The sequence below is a fragment of the Macrobrachium nipponense genome, chromosome 44, assembly GCF_015104395.2.
Source record: "Macrobrachium nipponense isolate FS-2020 chromosome 44, ASM1510439v2, whole genome shotgun sequence".
Classification (NCBI taxonomy): Eukaryota; Metazoa; Arthropoda; class Malacostraca; order Decapoda; family Palaemonidae; genus Macrobrachium; species Macrobrachium nipponense.
Window position 1 is genome coordinate 21185298 of NC_087221.1, and position 14976 is coordinate 21200273.

Genomic DNA, 14976 nt, shown 5'->3' on the forward strand with positions numbered 1-14976 from the left:
ACTCTCAGTAGTTGTAACTGTTCGTCAGGACAGACCTTATGAGCGTCTGTAATGACGTTTCTTACAAAGAATGCCAGTGCATTCTTGGACATCAGTCTTGTGGGGTCTTTTACCGCGCACCAAAGACCTTTTCTAGAAGCCTCCATCTGATGCTTTCTCTGAAGGTAGAACTTCAGAGCTCTAACAGGGCATAGAGACCTCTCTGCTTCTCTGCCTACGAGACTCGACATTCCTTTGACTTCGAATGACTTAGGCCAGGGATTCGTGGGATTCTCGTTTTTCGCTAAAAACAGGGTCTTAAACGAGCAAATAGCCGAGTCTCCCTTGAATCCTACTTTATCCTGCAGAGCATGTAATTCACTAATTCTCTTTGCCGTAGCTAAAGATAATAGGAATAGGCATTTTCTAGTTATGTCTCTAAACGATGCCAGATGAGGAGGTTCGAATCTTTCCGATGACAGATATTTGAGGACTACGTCTAGGTTCCAGTTCGGAGGTACTGGTTCCTTAGACTTTGAAGTCTCAAAAGACCTTATGAGATCGTGGAGATCTTTATTATTTGCCAGATCTAATCCTCTGTTCCTGAATACAGCCGAGAGCATACTTCTGTATCCCTTTATTGTGGATACGGCTAGATGAGATTTTTCTCTCAGGAATAGCAGGAAATCAGCAATTTCCGCTATAGAGGTAGTGGAGGAGGACAACTTCTTGGATCTACACCACCTTCTAAATACCTCCCACTTCGATTGGTATACTTTCGTAGTGGAGGTTCTGCGTGCTCTCGCGATCGCGCTTGCCACTTCGCGAGAAAAGCCTCTCGCTCTGACAAGTCTTTCGATAGTCGAAAGGCAGTCAGAGCGAGAGCGGGGAGGTTTTGATGGTACCTCTTGAAGTGTGGTTGTCTGAGAAGATCCGTCCTTCTTGGTAGGGATCTTGGAAAGTCTACGATCCACTCTACCACCTCCGTGAACCATTCCTGGGACGGCCAAAAGGGGGCTATTAACGTCATCCTCGTCTCCTTTGATGCCACAAACTTTTTCATTACTAACCCCAGGATTTTGAATGGGGGAAAAGCATAAACGTCTACTCGAGACCAGTTTAGCAGGAAGGCGTCTACCATAAGTGCTCTTGGATCTTCCACGACCGAGCAAAACACTGGGAGCCTTTTTGAAATGAAGTTGCGAAGAGATCCACATGAGGAGTTCCCCACAGAGACCAGAGATCGAGACACACTTCCTCGTGTAGTGTCCATTCTGTATGAAGGACCTGGTTCCTCCTGCTGAGCCTGTCCGCCCTCACTTCCTTACTCCCTGTACGAACCTTGTCAGCAGGGAGATGTTCCTGTGAGACGTCCAAAGTAATAGGTCTCTCGTGAGCTCGTAAAGGAACGAGGAGTGCGTCCCTCCCTGTTTCCGAATGTAGGCAAGTGCGGTGGTGTTGTCCACGTTTACTTGCACTACCTTGTTTGACACCAGAGGTTCTAGGCTCTTCAAGGCCAGATGTATGGCGAAGAGCTCTTTGCAGTTTATGTGCCAAGACACCTGTGCTGGTTCCCAGGTGCCTGACACTTCCTCTGAGCCTAATGTCGCTCCCCAACCTCTCTCCGACGCGTCGGAGAACAACACTAGGTCTGGGTTCTGTGTTCTTAGAGAGATCCCTTTGTTCTCTTCCAGAGGGAGCAACCACCACTGTAGGTGTGACTTTATCTCCACTGGAATGGGAAAAACGTCCGACAGTTGTCCGGTTTTCCAGCTCCAAGACCTCTTGAGGAAGAATTGAAGCGGACGTATATGAAGTCTTCCTAGAGGGAAGAATTGTTCTAGTGAGGAAAGCGTCCCCAGAAGGCTCAACCATTCCCTCGCCGACGTTTGTTGCTTCTCTAAGAAGAGAGAGACTATCCGCAAACCTTTTGCGATTCTCTCTTGCGAAGGAAAAAACTCGAAAACCCGAGAATCCATCCGAATCCCCAGATAGACTAGGTCCTGTCTGGGGTCAGCTGAGACTTCTCGAGGTTCACAAGCAATCCCAACGCTTTGATTAAATCCAGAGTTAACTTTAGGTCCTCCAAGCACTGTCTCTCCGATCTGGCCCTGATGAGCCAGTCGTCGAGATACATAGAGACATTCACTCCTTTGAGGTGAAGAAACCTCGCCACATTTTTCATCAGGCTTGTGAAGACCTGAGGAGCTGTGGACAGGCCGAAACACAAGGCTCTGAACTGAAAGATCCTTCCCCCCGTCATGAAACGGAGGTACTTCTTCGATGAAGGGTGGATCGGGACGTGAAAGTAGGCGTCCTGGAGATCTAAAGACACCATCCAATCTCCCTGTCGTAATGACGCCATGACTGAAGCAGAAGTCTCCATGGAGAACTTCTCCTTCTGAACAAATTTGTTCAGAGAGCTGACGTCCAGTACTGGTCTCCAGCCTCCCGAGGCTTTCGCCACCAGAAAAAGGCGATTGTAAAACCCCGGGGAGTGTTGATCCCGTACCAATTCTATCGCTCTCTTGTCCCACATTTGTTCCACCATCGATCGAAGAGTATCCCTCAGCACAGGATCCTTGTATTTGGCTGATAGTTCCCTTGGTATTGACGTTAAGGGAGGAGTGTTCAGGAAAGGGATCCGATATCCCCTCCTTAAGATCGCCAAAGATGACGCGTCTGCATTTATCAGTGTCCAGGCTTCCACAAATCCCAGGAGCCTGGCACCTACTGGTGCTTGGAGGAGAGAATCTTCATTTTCCTTTCTTAAAGGAATGAAAAGCAGATCTACCTCTCTTCTCTGGAGCCTTCCTCCTTGTGGAAGGTCTGGAGGTCGGACCACCTCGAAAGGGCTGCACCGTTGTACTGGGTCCTTTCTTGTCCGATGTAGCAACAGGTTTCTTCTTTCTTGCTGACTGCGTCAGCAGATCCTGAGTTGCCTTCTCAGTTAAAGAATGCGCAATGTCCTTTACTAATGAGAAGGGAACTGAAGGGAACAAAAAGTCAGATAGAGGCGCATATAGAAGTGCTGCTCTCTGAGCATGTGAGACTGCCTTTGTTAAGAAGGCGCCATATACAGTCCTTTTCTTTAAAAGACCTGCCCCGAACAAAGAGGAGATTTCAAAAGATCCATCCTGTACCGCCTTGTCAATACAAGACAATATGCATAACAGGGCTTCAGGTTCGATTCCTTCCGAATCATGGGCTTTCTTGGACATCACCCCAAGGGACCAATCTAAGAAGTTAAAAACTTCCAATACACGAAAGAGTCCCTTGAGGAGATGATCCAGTTCCGAAATTCCCCATGTAATCCGTGCAGAATTGAGACTTGGACGCCGTGAAGCGTCAACCAAAGTCGAAAAATCTGTTTCGGTTGTAGAAGGGAGAGCAATACCCATATTCTCTCCCGTCTGATACCAAATGCCTCTTTTCCCAGCTAATCTTGCTGGAGGCATGCAGAAGACTGTCCTCACTAAGTCTTTCTTAGACTTCATCCATGAGTCTAAGGAATGTAAAGCTCTTTTCATCGATATGGTGGGTTTCATTTTGAGAAAAGACGAAGGCTTCTTCGTCTTAGCACTGGAAAAGAGCGAGCGCGGAGAAGGAGGAGCGGCAGGAGTCAACTCGTCTCCGTACTCCTCAAGAAGTAGGGTAGTCAACACCTTATAGTTAGACAGACCTTCTCTTCCACTATATTCGTCATCCGAGTTTTCCTGTAACTCGGGATCTACATGCGTCTCCGCTCTCCTTTCCGAACGTTCCTCTTCTTGAGGAGACAAACTCCTAATAGGAGAGGGGCTAAGGGAATGATAATCCTTCCTCTTTCCCGCTCTAATAGTCTTGGAAGGCGTCATAAGCTTCGGCTTCTCTAGAATTTTAGAAGACGCTTCACGCTTACATGACGCTTCCCGTTCGCCAAGCGTCATGGATGACGTCTCTTGCTGACGTCTCGATGACGCTTCGCGCTTGGAAGACGCTCCGCTCTCCAAAGGCGTCCTACTTGGCGTCATAATATTGGACGGAGCGTCATGTCTATGCTCCGTTTCCAATGACGCTTCGCGTCTAAAAGACGTCTTACGTCTCTCTGGCGTTACGAAACTCTCGTAAGCACCTGTTCTCGCTCTCGAACTAGACGCTTCTGTAAGACGTTTAGCCGTTTCCCGTCTGTATGACGCTTCTCGTTGAACAGGTGAGAGAGGACGAGACTTCTTAATTGGAAGCGTCACGTCCTTCCGACGTGGCGCTTAAAACTCCACTAGAGATGACAGTTGCTCTTGAACTGCCATAATGATCTTTCTTGACGCTTCTCCCACGTCCAGTGCATGACGTCTTTCGTCATCACTCGGGGGAGAAGAAGGAAAGGGTACTTCCGCGTACACTTCAGGTGACGCTGACGCCCCCTTCGCTTTCTTGCTAGAAGACGGAGCGTCATCTGAGAAACGCTCTGGACTAGAATCTATGTCAGGCTTCATATGACGCTTCAGCGGTCTCGACAAATTCGATTCCTTCCATTCCACCTCGTTTAGGTGAGGGAGAGGGAGAGGACGAGAAACACACTCGCGAAGGACGCTTTTTCTATAGCGCCCTTGAGCCGCCTGCCACGAAGCAGAGCTAGCTGAAGGGACGTCTGACCGTTGGGGATTCCCCACAACCTCCTTAAGGCTTTCGACTTTCCTTCTCCTCTGGGCTTGTGAGCTTGGAAGAGGTCTAGGCCTGGGAGCGTCGCAGGGACGATCAAACGCCCCCTCCACAACACTGGGAGAACTCACTTCACTGTAATGCTCACTTTCACTAGCCTTACCTTTGAAGTCAGCCATCTTGGACTTCATGTCTCTAATTGTAGCTTTCAGATTGGCGATTTCCGATGCCGAATCCGAAAAAGCACTCTGAGAATGAGATACATAGGGAGAATCTACATCAGTAGGATTAGAAATATCAGTGAAAGGCTCAACAGGCCTTGAACTCACACCTTTCAATCGTCTAATTCTATCCCTCTCTAACTTCTTCAAATAAGAAGTCAAAGTCTTCCACTCTTCTGCATTCAATCCCTCGCATTCCTTACAAGTATTAATAGCAGAACACTGAAACCCCCTACATTTACGACATACAGTGTGAGGATCAACCGAAGCTTTCGGTATCCTCACCCTGCAGCCTACATTCACACACATTCTCACACTCACATTAGAATCAGACATACTGAGAAAAATCCAAAAGAGTTATTCCAAAAACAGTCCACTGTAGCGAATGCCAAAACACGATCCAAATACGTCACCAAAAAGCCGAAAAACGATGATCAAAGGTTGAAAAATGAATCTAAGTCAGGAGGTAATAACAACAATGTTGATACCACCGGCGACAGAGAAAATATGATAGAAAACGGGGATGGTTCCTAGTCCTGCCGCCCAGGGCAGGCCGGTAGATCACCTGACCTACCTGTAGCGAGTGGCGCGAAATTTGAATTTCTGTCGGGGACGACGGAGTCTTAGCTATGTATATATCTGACAGGTAAGTTGATTGTATGAAAAGTTTGTTTTACACATTTTACGGTAAATGACGGCAGACCTGTTGAAACCTTTTTGTTATTTCCTCCAAGACTAAAAATACCTGTGGTAATATGCATGTGTATACAGTTAGCGTAAGTGACTCACCAATGAAAACGCACAACAAAATGTTAGCTTGCATTTCTCGGGATACATAAAAAGCTGAACGACCTGTTGTTATAAATATATTCACAAATATGTTGCTATGTACAGTACAAATATGATGAACCGCATTCCTAATTATTCCTATCGTTATTGGGTTGCTTTCAGAAGACATTTCAATGCTGCTTTGGTCTGCAACTGTTTCAAGACGAACAACTCCTGCGGTGCCGTTTCCGGTTGGGCCGCCGCCCACACAAGCGCTTTCGAGAGCATGCTGGCTGCTTCTCCCGCTGAAGGAATCTCCTCAACAGGAGGCAAGTCCAGATTGAGATGCCCTTCTTCGAGACTGACCTGAGGATGATAGGGATGCGATAAATCGGGAGAAATCGTGTCAGTCCTCATGTCAGCGTAATCATATTCCTCGTGGCTGTCCGTCTCCGCTTTGATCGTTGTCGGTGAAGGGGATCTCTCCCGAGATCTGTTCTTGAAGGATCTCTTACCAGACATTTTATGTAACCTCTTACTCATAGCGGTTACCGCGTCCTTCCGTCGGGCGTGAGAAGCACCGAAGGCACTGTCGGAGTTGGATGACCTGCCCAAAGTTGGTTTCCACAGGTCCTCCTCTCCTGGTCTGAAGGAGTGGATGTTGTACCGCCGCTTGAAACGCTCCAGCCAACCTGTACTAGCTCGGAATTCCTCGTTTCCTATAAGCGCATATACATGATAACCATGAGTCATGAGGACTAAAGAATAATAACGCAATAACAGGTTAACATTTTACGAAATAGACGTAAACTACCAACAGCTTCAAGAATAAATCTAATTACTTAATCATTGCATGTCTTGCTTTAAACCGTTGAAACCTGGTTAATGTGTCATTGTAGTGCAAGCCATCAACAAGACGATAAAGTTTACATGCCCATCATTATCATCTTCTTGGCTAAAACATATAAATTTTACAAAACATACAGATGGGCTCTAATGATTCCAGCTATCTATTTTGACGTTATGACACCAGTTTCAATTACCTATCATGATCGCATTAAACAATTCAATATAGCAATAATAATAACGGTATTATTATCAACGGTATTATGGAGTAAAATCCATATGAGGAATACAGATTTATAATCACTACGAACGAATGGGATGACAACTTTACCTCGTAATCTGTGGTGCTCTGCTCTGGCTTTGGACATCACGTCGGAGGGGGATAACTCTCTCCCAGCACGCATTTCCTTCACAATAATAAAAAAAAGACATGTTCATTAAAAATCTGAATAACAGGGATGATTTGTCCTCAAATAGGTCTCTTTAAAATAAAAAATGAACGTAAAATAGAATTTACGACTTTTTAAGCCAAAGGCCAAGCGCTGGGACCTGAGGTCATCCAGCGCTGAAACGGAAATTGAAAGTAAAAAGGTTTGAAAGGTGTAACAGGAGGAAAACCCTACGAACCAACTGTTAGGGAAGTAAACTGGAAGAAAGATAAAACAAACGGAGGTACAGTAAAGGGAACGAGAAAGATAATACTAATGGAGGGACGCTGCAAAGAACTACGGAAAAAGATCTGAATTAGAATGACCCTAAATCTAGAGTTATTTGTGCCTGTTGTCATCACTCAGAATAGACTCAGTGACATTTAATTTGCGGATGTACTTTGGATAGGTTCATATTCTCAATCAGAGGCACTTACACAAGTGAGAAAAAACTAATATACATGCAGTGCAAAAACGTTAATAGTATTTTTAATGACGCCATGGGAAGATGCCCCCTCAGCTACCCTACCTTCATCAGCCAATCGAAGACGGCTTCTTCCACATCGACCTTGGCACCGGCTTCCAGCTTCCTTCTGTTCATGGCCACGAAGTCGCCGTTTGTTTCTACGTACCTGAGAATCTCGGCTTCATGCTTCTTCACGTCAGATACGGTAGAAGTCCCGATGCCATACTCAAAGGCTAATTGTCGCTGCGATTCTCCATTACGCATGCGCCGAATGAGGTCAGCCTTCTCGGCGATGGAGAGGACCGTACGCTTCCGTTTGGTCACTGGGTAGGGAACACTTGTGTCAGTACACACACTTGTGACACTGGGCACTTACGACGGAAGAAGGGGTTTTTGATCTACTGTGAAATTGAACATGGGGCCTATAGAAGTCCTAAAACAGCACACCGATGATAAAAATAAATATTATACTCTATACAGTCATAAATGTCATTATGTATTTTTGTATATAGGAATATTTTTGTAATCTGCGCCAGGAATTAAAATTTGCAATAGCTACCCGTAAATATGTGTAAGTTAGCAAGAGACAGAGTGAAAGGTAAAACTTCATCTGCTATTCTGATTTATAATGGTGCTTCAGAGTTCATGGTGTATTTAGTCATATGTTTTGGTATTTGTTTACAATTCCTTACACATAATTCTCTTCGTTGGAATCAAAAGTTTGCTCAGCAAATGAATCAATTTACTGGCTACATGGTACTGATGGATATTTCCAAACATGAGTCTAGGTGCCATTTACCGTTTAGGGCAGTGTTTCTTAAACATTCTTGTACAGCGGACCCCATTTAGTAAAATTACTCATGTAACGGACCCCTTATTGTGATGATGGGAACAGGCTTATTCGGACCTTGGCTCATTCGGACCATGCACTGGCTCATTCGGACCTTTATCCAGGCTTATTCGGACCTTCATATGATTGGCCGATTAAGACCTAATATGCAGTGGCGGCTCCTGGCTATCATTCATAGGGGTGCTGTTACATAATTCTTTTTTTTCAATTCCTTGATGTTAACTGCATAAACACACATTATAGTCCATATAAATATGGCACTATAAACAATGCCATACACTTAATTTCTTCAAGTTCTGTTTTTCTTGGGCTATGACTGATTACTAATGGATGATTACCCTAATCAAATTTGAAACTGTAAACAAAACTGAAAAATTATTAAAATACTAAAATTCAAAGCAGTAACTTTCGGCAGCGGAGAGACTGGCGGACGGAGCTGACGGAAAATTAAGAATATGAGGTTACATAAACATATTAATTTTATGTAAAATAAGCGTAGCAAAATAAAAATAATTAAACCATTAAAAAGAATAAAAACTCGAAAACAAAAACATTAAGATAGTACAAAACTGAGTATGACAGTAAAATAAAATAACATAGGCCTATATAAAACAAATGGACTAAAGAACACCCACCTAAAACACAGACGCATGCATACGCATACTCACTCTCTCTCTCTCTCTCTCTCTCTGAGGAAGGCAGCAGAAGCGCTGCCGAAAGCTTTTTTGAATTTTAGTATCATTGACATTATTGTGGTTTTCATTTTTCCTATGTATTGAAATCACCACTGAGTTTATTATTCTGCATTACATTACATATCATTAGTATCGTCACTGATTTGATCACTATCACTAATACTACATATTGATTAGGCTATTGACGAATTTCAAATCGCACCTTCGCCCTTCAACAACTAGGCTAACACTGCTCGAGAGGGCAGTGCTCCCATCACCCTTACGTGCGAGCTGGCTACATTATCACCCTATTAGCAAAATTAGAACTGCTGAGCACCAGCAGTTCCACATATTGTTTCATTTTTTTTTTTTACAAAAACAAGAGAATGGTAATCATTTTTAAAGGATTACTGATAATCTTTACTTAATTTCTCATATTCATGTATATATTCATAATTTTGTGCATATATATTATGAAATCTATAGGGGCGCTGCAGTTCCACAGTGCTTGCTGACGAGCCGCCACTGCTAATATGTATTTACATATGTAACATATGTGACATTATTTTATAATATTGTTTCAATGTTTGTAATCCATAATCATTCCAAAGTCTATTATGAAAATATATTGGGGAAGCAATGGAAATCCACTCCCCTCACGTTTCTAGGACCATTTATTTCGTACAGTTACATATTGCTCTGATTTTTAAAATAGTTTATGTAAAAATAAAGCCAAAATTCACTCAAATTCACCCGAAATAGCCTTTATTTTCACTGGCGCATAGTATATATGTGCACATTTCTTCAGTAGCTGACCATTTGTTATTTTCCTTTCATTATAGTCCGCCCACAGTTCCATGACACGCCCTTTTAGTTCCTTGACCTGCTTTCTCTGATCTCTTTAATTTGCCCTCTTTAACAAGCTTAATTCACCTGATTCGGTATTTCCTTTGCCTCTAAGTATATTAAAGATATAAGTGAATAAGAGGCGAGGTTACTTTTTGGGCTTTTTTGTTCAGCTTATGATCCAACCCCTTCCACAAAGTTGTTTGACGTAACACTGCCCCCAAACACTGACCAGTTCTCCATTTTCCACACCTGACTGTGCAACCACGTTAACGTTAGGTCAACATAATCCATAAACTCTCTAACTGGCCCAATGACACCCGCGTTGCCTGAAAGTTCATCAAAGGTTTCCCTAATATCATTGCTATAATATAAAATTATTAGTATGGGTCCAAATCACCCAAAACAAAGGTCCGAAACAGCCTAGTAAATGGTCCGAATCAGCCTAGCAAATGGTCCGAATCAGCCAAGACTAAGATCCGAATCAGCCTAGCAAATGGTCCGAATCAGCCAAGACTAAGATCCGAATCAGCCAAGGTCCGAATAACCCTGTATCCATTATGATAATTTCCCTCTTGGGTTTAAAAGTGTTTTCAGAGTATAATGAATAGTACTGAAATTGCTACTGAATTATTTATTAATGACTTATCTTCAACATAAATGTTTACATTTTACTTAAAATAACTTTCATGGCATTATTAATTTTGCACACAAATTTTAGTGAACCTAACAGCAACGCTTCCTCCTCACATCTCGAACCGTACTTAATGCGACGAATGGTACTGTTTTTGCTGATTCACTACTCTTGGAATATCTGGCTCCAATCTGCTGACTGCTGAGCTTCATTGTTGCTTGATCATAAATACCACTGCCCTCTACAAAGTTGTTAAATTGGATGCAGGCTTATTCGGACCTTAATCTTGGCTGATTCGGACCCATACTAATAATTTTATGTTATAGCAATGGGTATTTCTATATAAGCATTCCCCATCGTTCGTCCCCGCGAATACGAAAGCCACCAGGAATTGGGGCGTCAAATGTATTTCGCCGTGTTTAGTACGAGCCCCTGGGGGTTAATTACAGTCGTCCGAATAAATATTACTTGAAATTCTTGTTCAGCGGGTAAAACTGCATAGAAAAATCGGCCAATCATATGAAGGTCCGAATAAGCCTGGATAAAGGTCCGAATGAGCCAGTACATGGTCCGAATCTGCCTGGTCCGAATCAGCCAAGGTCCGAATAAGCCTGTTCCCGTTAAATTACACCCATCCTAATCTGACGAGCGCCATTGTCAGAAGCCAAGAGGATTTGGTGGTACAAAAATAGGAATTTAGGACGTTTTGGCCAAAAATGTTTTGAGCAACGTTTTGGTCTAAAATTTATCTGATACCGACGGCCAAATGGACCCATTGGAACATTCCACGGGGGGTCCGCGGACCACACTTTAAGAAACACTGGTTAAGGGTAATGGCTCGTTCATATTTGTTTTTCTCATTTCCTTTGATCGTTATTCATTAAGTTACAATCAGATGAACATGTCAGTAAGAGAATTCGTTCAACGATATTTCTAATCTCTCTCTCTCTTTTTCAACTTTAACGAAGAAAGGATCAACATTTTGAACCCGTTCTCATTCATAGGTACTACTTCACTATTTATATAATCAATACCTTGCATGTTAACACCAACTTGGCAATCGCGATTCGTTTAATTCCAAATGTTTGGCAACGGTTCTAATATCATGCATATGCATTACTTCTCAATTCTATCAAAGATTTTCCCTGTATACTACTTTCAAACTCTTACCATAAATCCTACCATACACCTTCCCTTTGTAGACGACGCATCATTATGTTATAAAATATATTCTATAATTATTAGAGGTATCCCATCACCTTTACCTTTGTGCAGCTTGACAATATATCCCTCCCACACACTATTACTATAATTGCAACGTCTACAAGTTCATAATACTCATCCCATTAAACCCGTGTTGAAATCTTTTTAGACGGCATTCCATTACTCTTTTAATCAGAAATCCATTTACTAATTAACATTTCTCTCTCTCTCTCTCTCTCATTTTTCTTGAGATACCGCACACTGCCTAGTGCCAACAATCCTGCTCCTCTCAAAAACATTTCCACAAAACTCTCTCCATTCTCATTTACGCCAGGAATACAATGCTATTATCTCTTTCTCTGCCACATACTTTTTGCATCGAAATCACCAAGAACAACCACGCTTCAATGACACTTATCTTTTCTCAATTAAATCACAAAGAACAATCACCCTATTAAATTCTCCAAACACGACAAGGAACAGATTCAGACTCTCTCGAGAACACTTTTACATCTACTCGCAGTGAGTCTTTCTCAATCCTAGCTCATGATCACCAACTGCCACTACTTCTTCTTCCTCTAAAATCAATCATATTTAAACACTTATCGAACTAAAATGCTTAAACCCTTTCACCCATCACATGCCTCCATAATATCCGATGGCAAATTTCAGCTACTGCTGACAAATCTATTCTTTGTTCTTCCCATTGTGTCCTCTCACGTAATATCCAGCTTTCTATACTTAAACACATCAGCTATCATTCATGATCTCATTCACCTCCTCATTTTCACGTTTCTTCTGTGTCAATCAAGAGACTCATCGGTTGCTGGATACCATGTGATGCGTTCCGATCTTTTATACACGATCATTGGGACTGTCTACGGATAACCCAATTTGATCATAGGTATTTGTGGAAAATATAGAATGTCAAAATCGGAAGCAACATAGGGGAAACTTTATAAACGAATTAAATGCATTATTCACAATAGAACACATTTATAAAGTAAATTTATTATATATTAAAAAATTATTTGCATTTTAGCAGGTATGAGTACAAGGAAAATGAAATCATACATACATACATACATACACACATATATATTTATTAATATGGATTGACTCCTGGCTTCTTGCACTAAGCATATATATATATATATATATATATAATATATATATATATATATATATGAATAACTTGATCACGAAGTATATAAAACGTGATGCTATGTATAAATAAAGGTTTTTTGCCACGAAGGAAAAATGAAAAAGCGAGATAGCCAAGTACTTTCGGTCCTGTTCGGATCCTTTACTCAGTAAAGGGTCCGAACAGGACCGAAAGTACTTGGCTATCTCGCTTTTTCATTTTTTCCTTCGAGGCAAAAAACCTTTATTTATACATATTTAATATATATACATAATATATATATATATATATATATATATATATATATATGTGTGTGTGTAACGGTGAAAAGGAGGTAAGTGGTGCTGTTTGGTGCAGAATCCTGGACAAGGCTCGAAAAAACTAGATATCCATTGCGTCATTGGTGGAAAGAATTGTTAGTAAACAAATATGAAAAAGGCTGTGTTTATTACTTTACAGATAAAGCCAGGGAAAGTAGGATTAGGTATATTACTTTGTTTGAAGGGCTAAGGATATGGCCGTTGAGAGTAAAAGCAGCAATGCCAGGCAGAAGATTGGATTACGGCCGTGTGAAGAAATTATATATAATATATTTAAATATATATATATATATATATATATATCTATATATATATATATATATAATATATATATAGATATATATATATGTGTGTGTGTGTGTGTGTGTGTGTTGTGTGTGTATGCATATATGTGTATGTATGTATATAAATATATATATATCATATATATATATATATATATATAGTGTGTGTGTGTGTGTGTGCGTGTGTGTGTGTGTCTATGTATGTATGTGTATGTGATGTTAACTACTCAATACGTTTATTTAGAATTGAAAAAGACAAAATTAAAACTTTTCTACCCACGTGTCGGTTGTATGGGCTCTGGTTCCGAAGGACGACTGCAATCATCAAGGGAAGCCTTATCCGACGGCCTCTTTGACTCCCGAGTTTCTGCCTTCGGGTCTGTGTCCCCTCCGCCGGGGGACACCTGATTCTGGCGTCCACCACCGCACTCCATTTTCGTTGAGACCGGTGATGAGGGCCGATGGTCGTCGCTAGCGATGTCTTGGGCAGTAGGGGATGTATCATTCATATCTACTGATATTCATGGAATGTATGATGTCGGTCGTCATAAAAGATTCATTCTTTGCTGAATGCAACGAGCCACTTGGCCGGTGCAAGATGAGGCTGTTCCTACAACGTAGGTCTGGGTCCGCCGCCGTTGAAACGATTTCCATTCAGCTTATTCTTGTGGTTCTGCAAGAATGTATTACGTTCATTTGTTAACGGTTATTCCACACCACTTCGAAATTGGAGCCAATTACTTAACTCGGGGTAAAGCTAATGGCCGCTTGGTTTTGGTACTGGGGAAGGAAACAGACATCAACTTCGCACAAAATCCGTCCGGATATCTTGTCCCAGAGCGGCCGGAATACTGTTCTCTCTCACCCAGAAAACAACGAACTGTTCAATCTAGCGAGAAGGAAGACTTGCAGTTGTACCGGACTGCCTGGGCTAATCCGATCACCGCCACGTCACTTATCCGAACCTTTTTTTTCTAATTTTTTTTTTTTACATTATGTAGGTTTTTAAATTTTATTAAGTCTAGCCAAGAGCTGCATGATACCGACCACGGAAAAGAACTATATAGATCTACTATATAAATATATATATAATTTTATTTTATAACTTCTAAAATACATAATGCCTCAATTAGTAGGGATCTCTAGAGCAGAAACAAAATGATGATATATATATATATATATATATATATATATATATATATATATATATATATATATATATATATATATACAGTATATATCTTGCTCAGTGGGTACCTGCATTATTATTATATGAAAGAATATGTCTTACTGAAGTAAATGGTCATGTTTACCACAGGGCTTATTATTCTCTCAATGTTTTGACCTAACCACGTCTATACCCTAATAGTGTTATAACCAGTGAAGCAGAAATACAGTAAATTGTATCAGCTTGACATATTACCTCTTCATTATATTTTGTTTGCATTTATTACAAGCTACTAACGATTGGCCTTTACACGTATGGCTTTGCTAATATGTTAATGAAGAGAGATCGGAATTTAGAAAATTTTGCGGGAAATGACATCCCACTTCCTTCTGAATATGATTAGGGCATTAACCCTAAAACCTTAACTCTGCAGATATGAAAGGTTTAGTAAATAGACCATTTCTTTAATAATAAAATCGAAAATTTAATGTCGATGAGAAAGCG

At 41.4% G+C, this 14976-nt stretch overlaps 1 protein-coding gene across 1 annotated transcript; it reads right to left on the reverse strand.

The window, feature by feature from the left end:
- Window positions 1-5691: 5691 nt before the first annotated feature.
- On the reverse strand, window positions 5692-14260 carry LOC135204082 (uncharacterized). The gene is made up of 4 exons (XM_064234074.1): window positions 13585-14260; window positions 7413-7672; window positions 6787-6862; window positions 5692-6328 (listed from the first exon to the last, which is right to left on the reverse strand). The coding sequence occupies exons 1-4, from the start codon at window positions 13811-13813 to the stop codon at window positions 5775-5777; spliced, it is 1119 nt and encodes a 372-aa protein (XP_064090144.1). The 5' UTR covers window positions 13814-14260; the 3' UTR covers window positions 5692-5774.
- Between the last annotated feature and the right edge of the window lie 716 nt (window positions 14261-14976).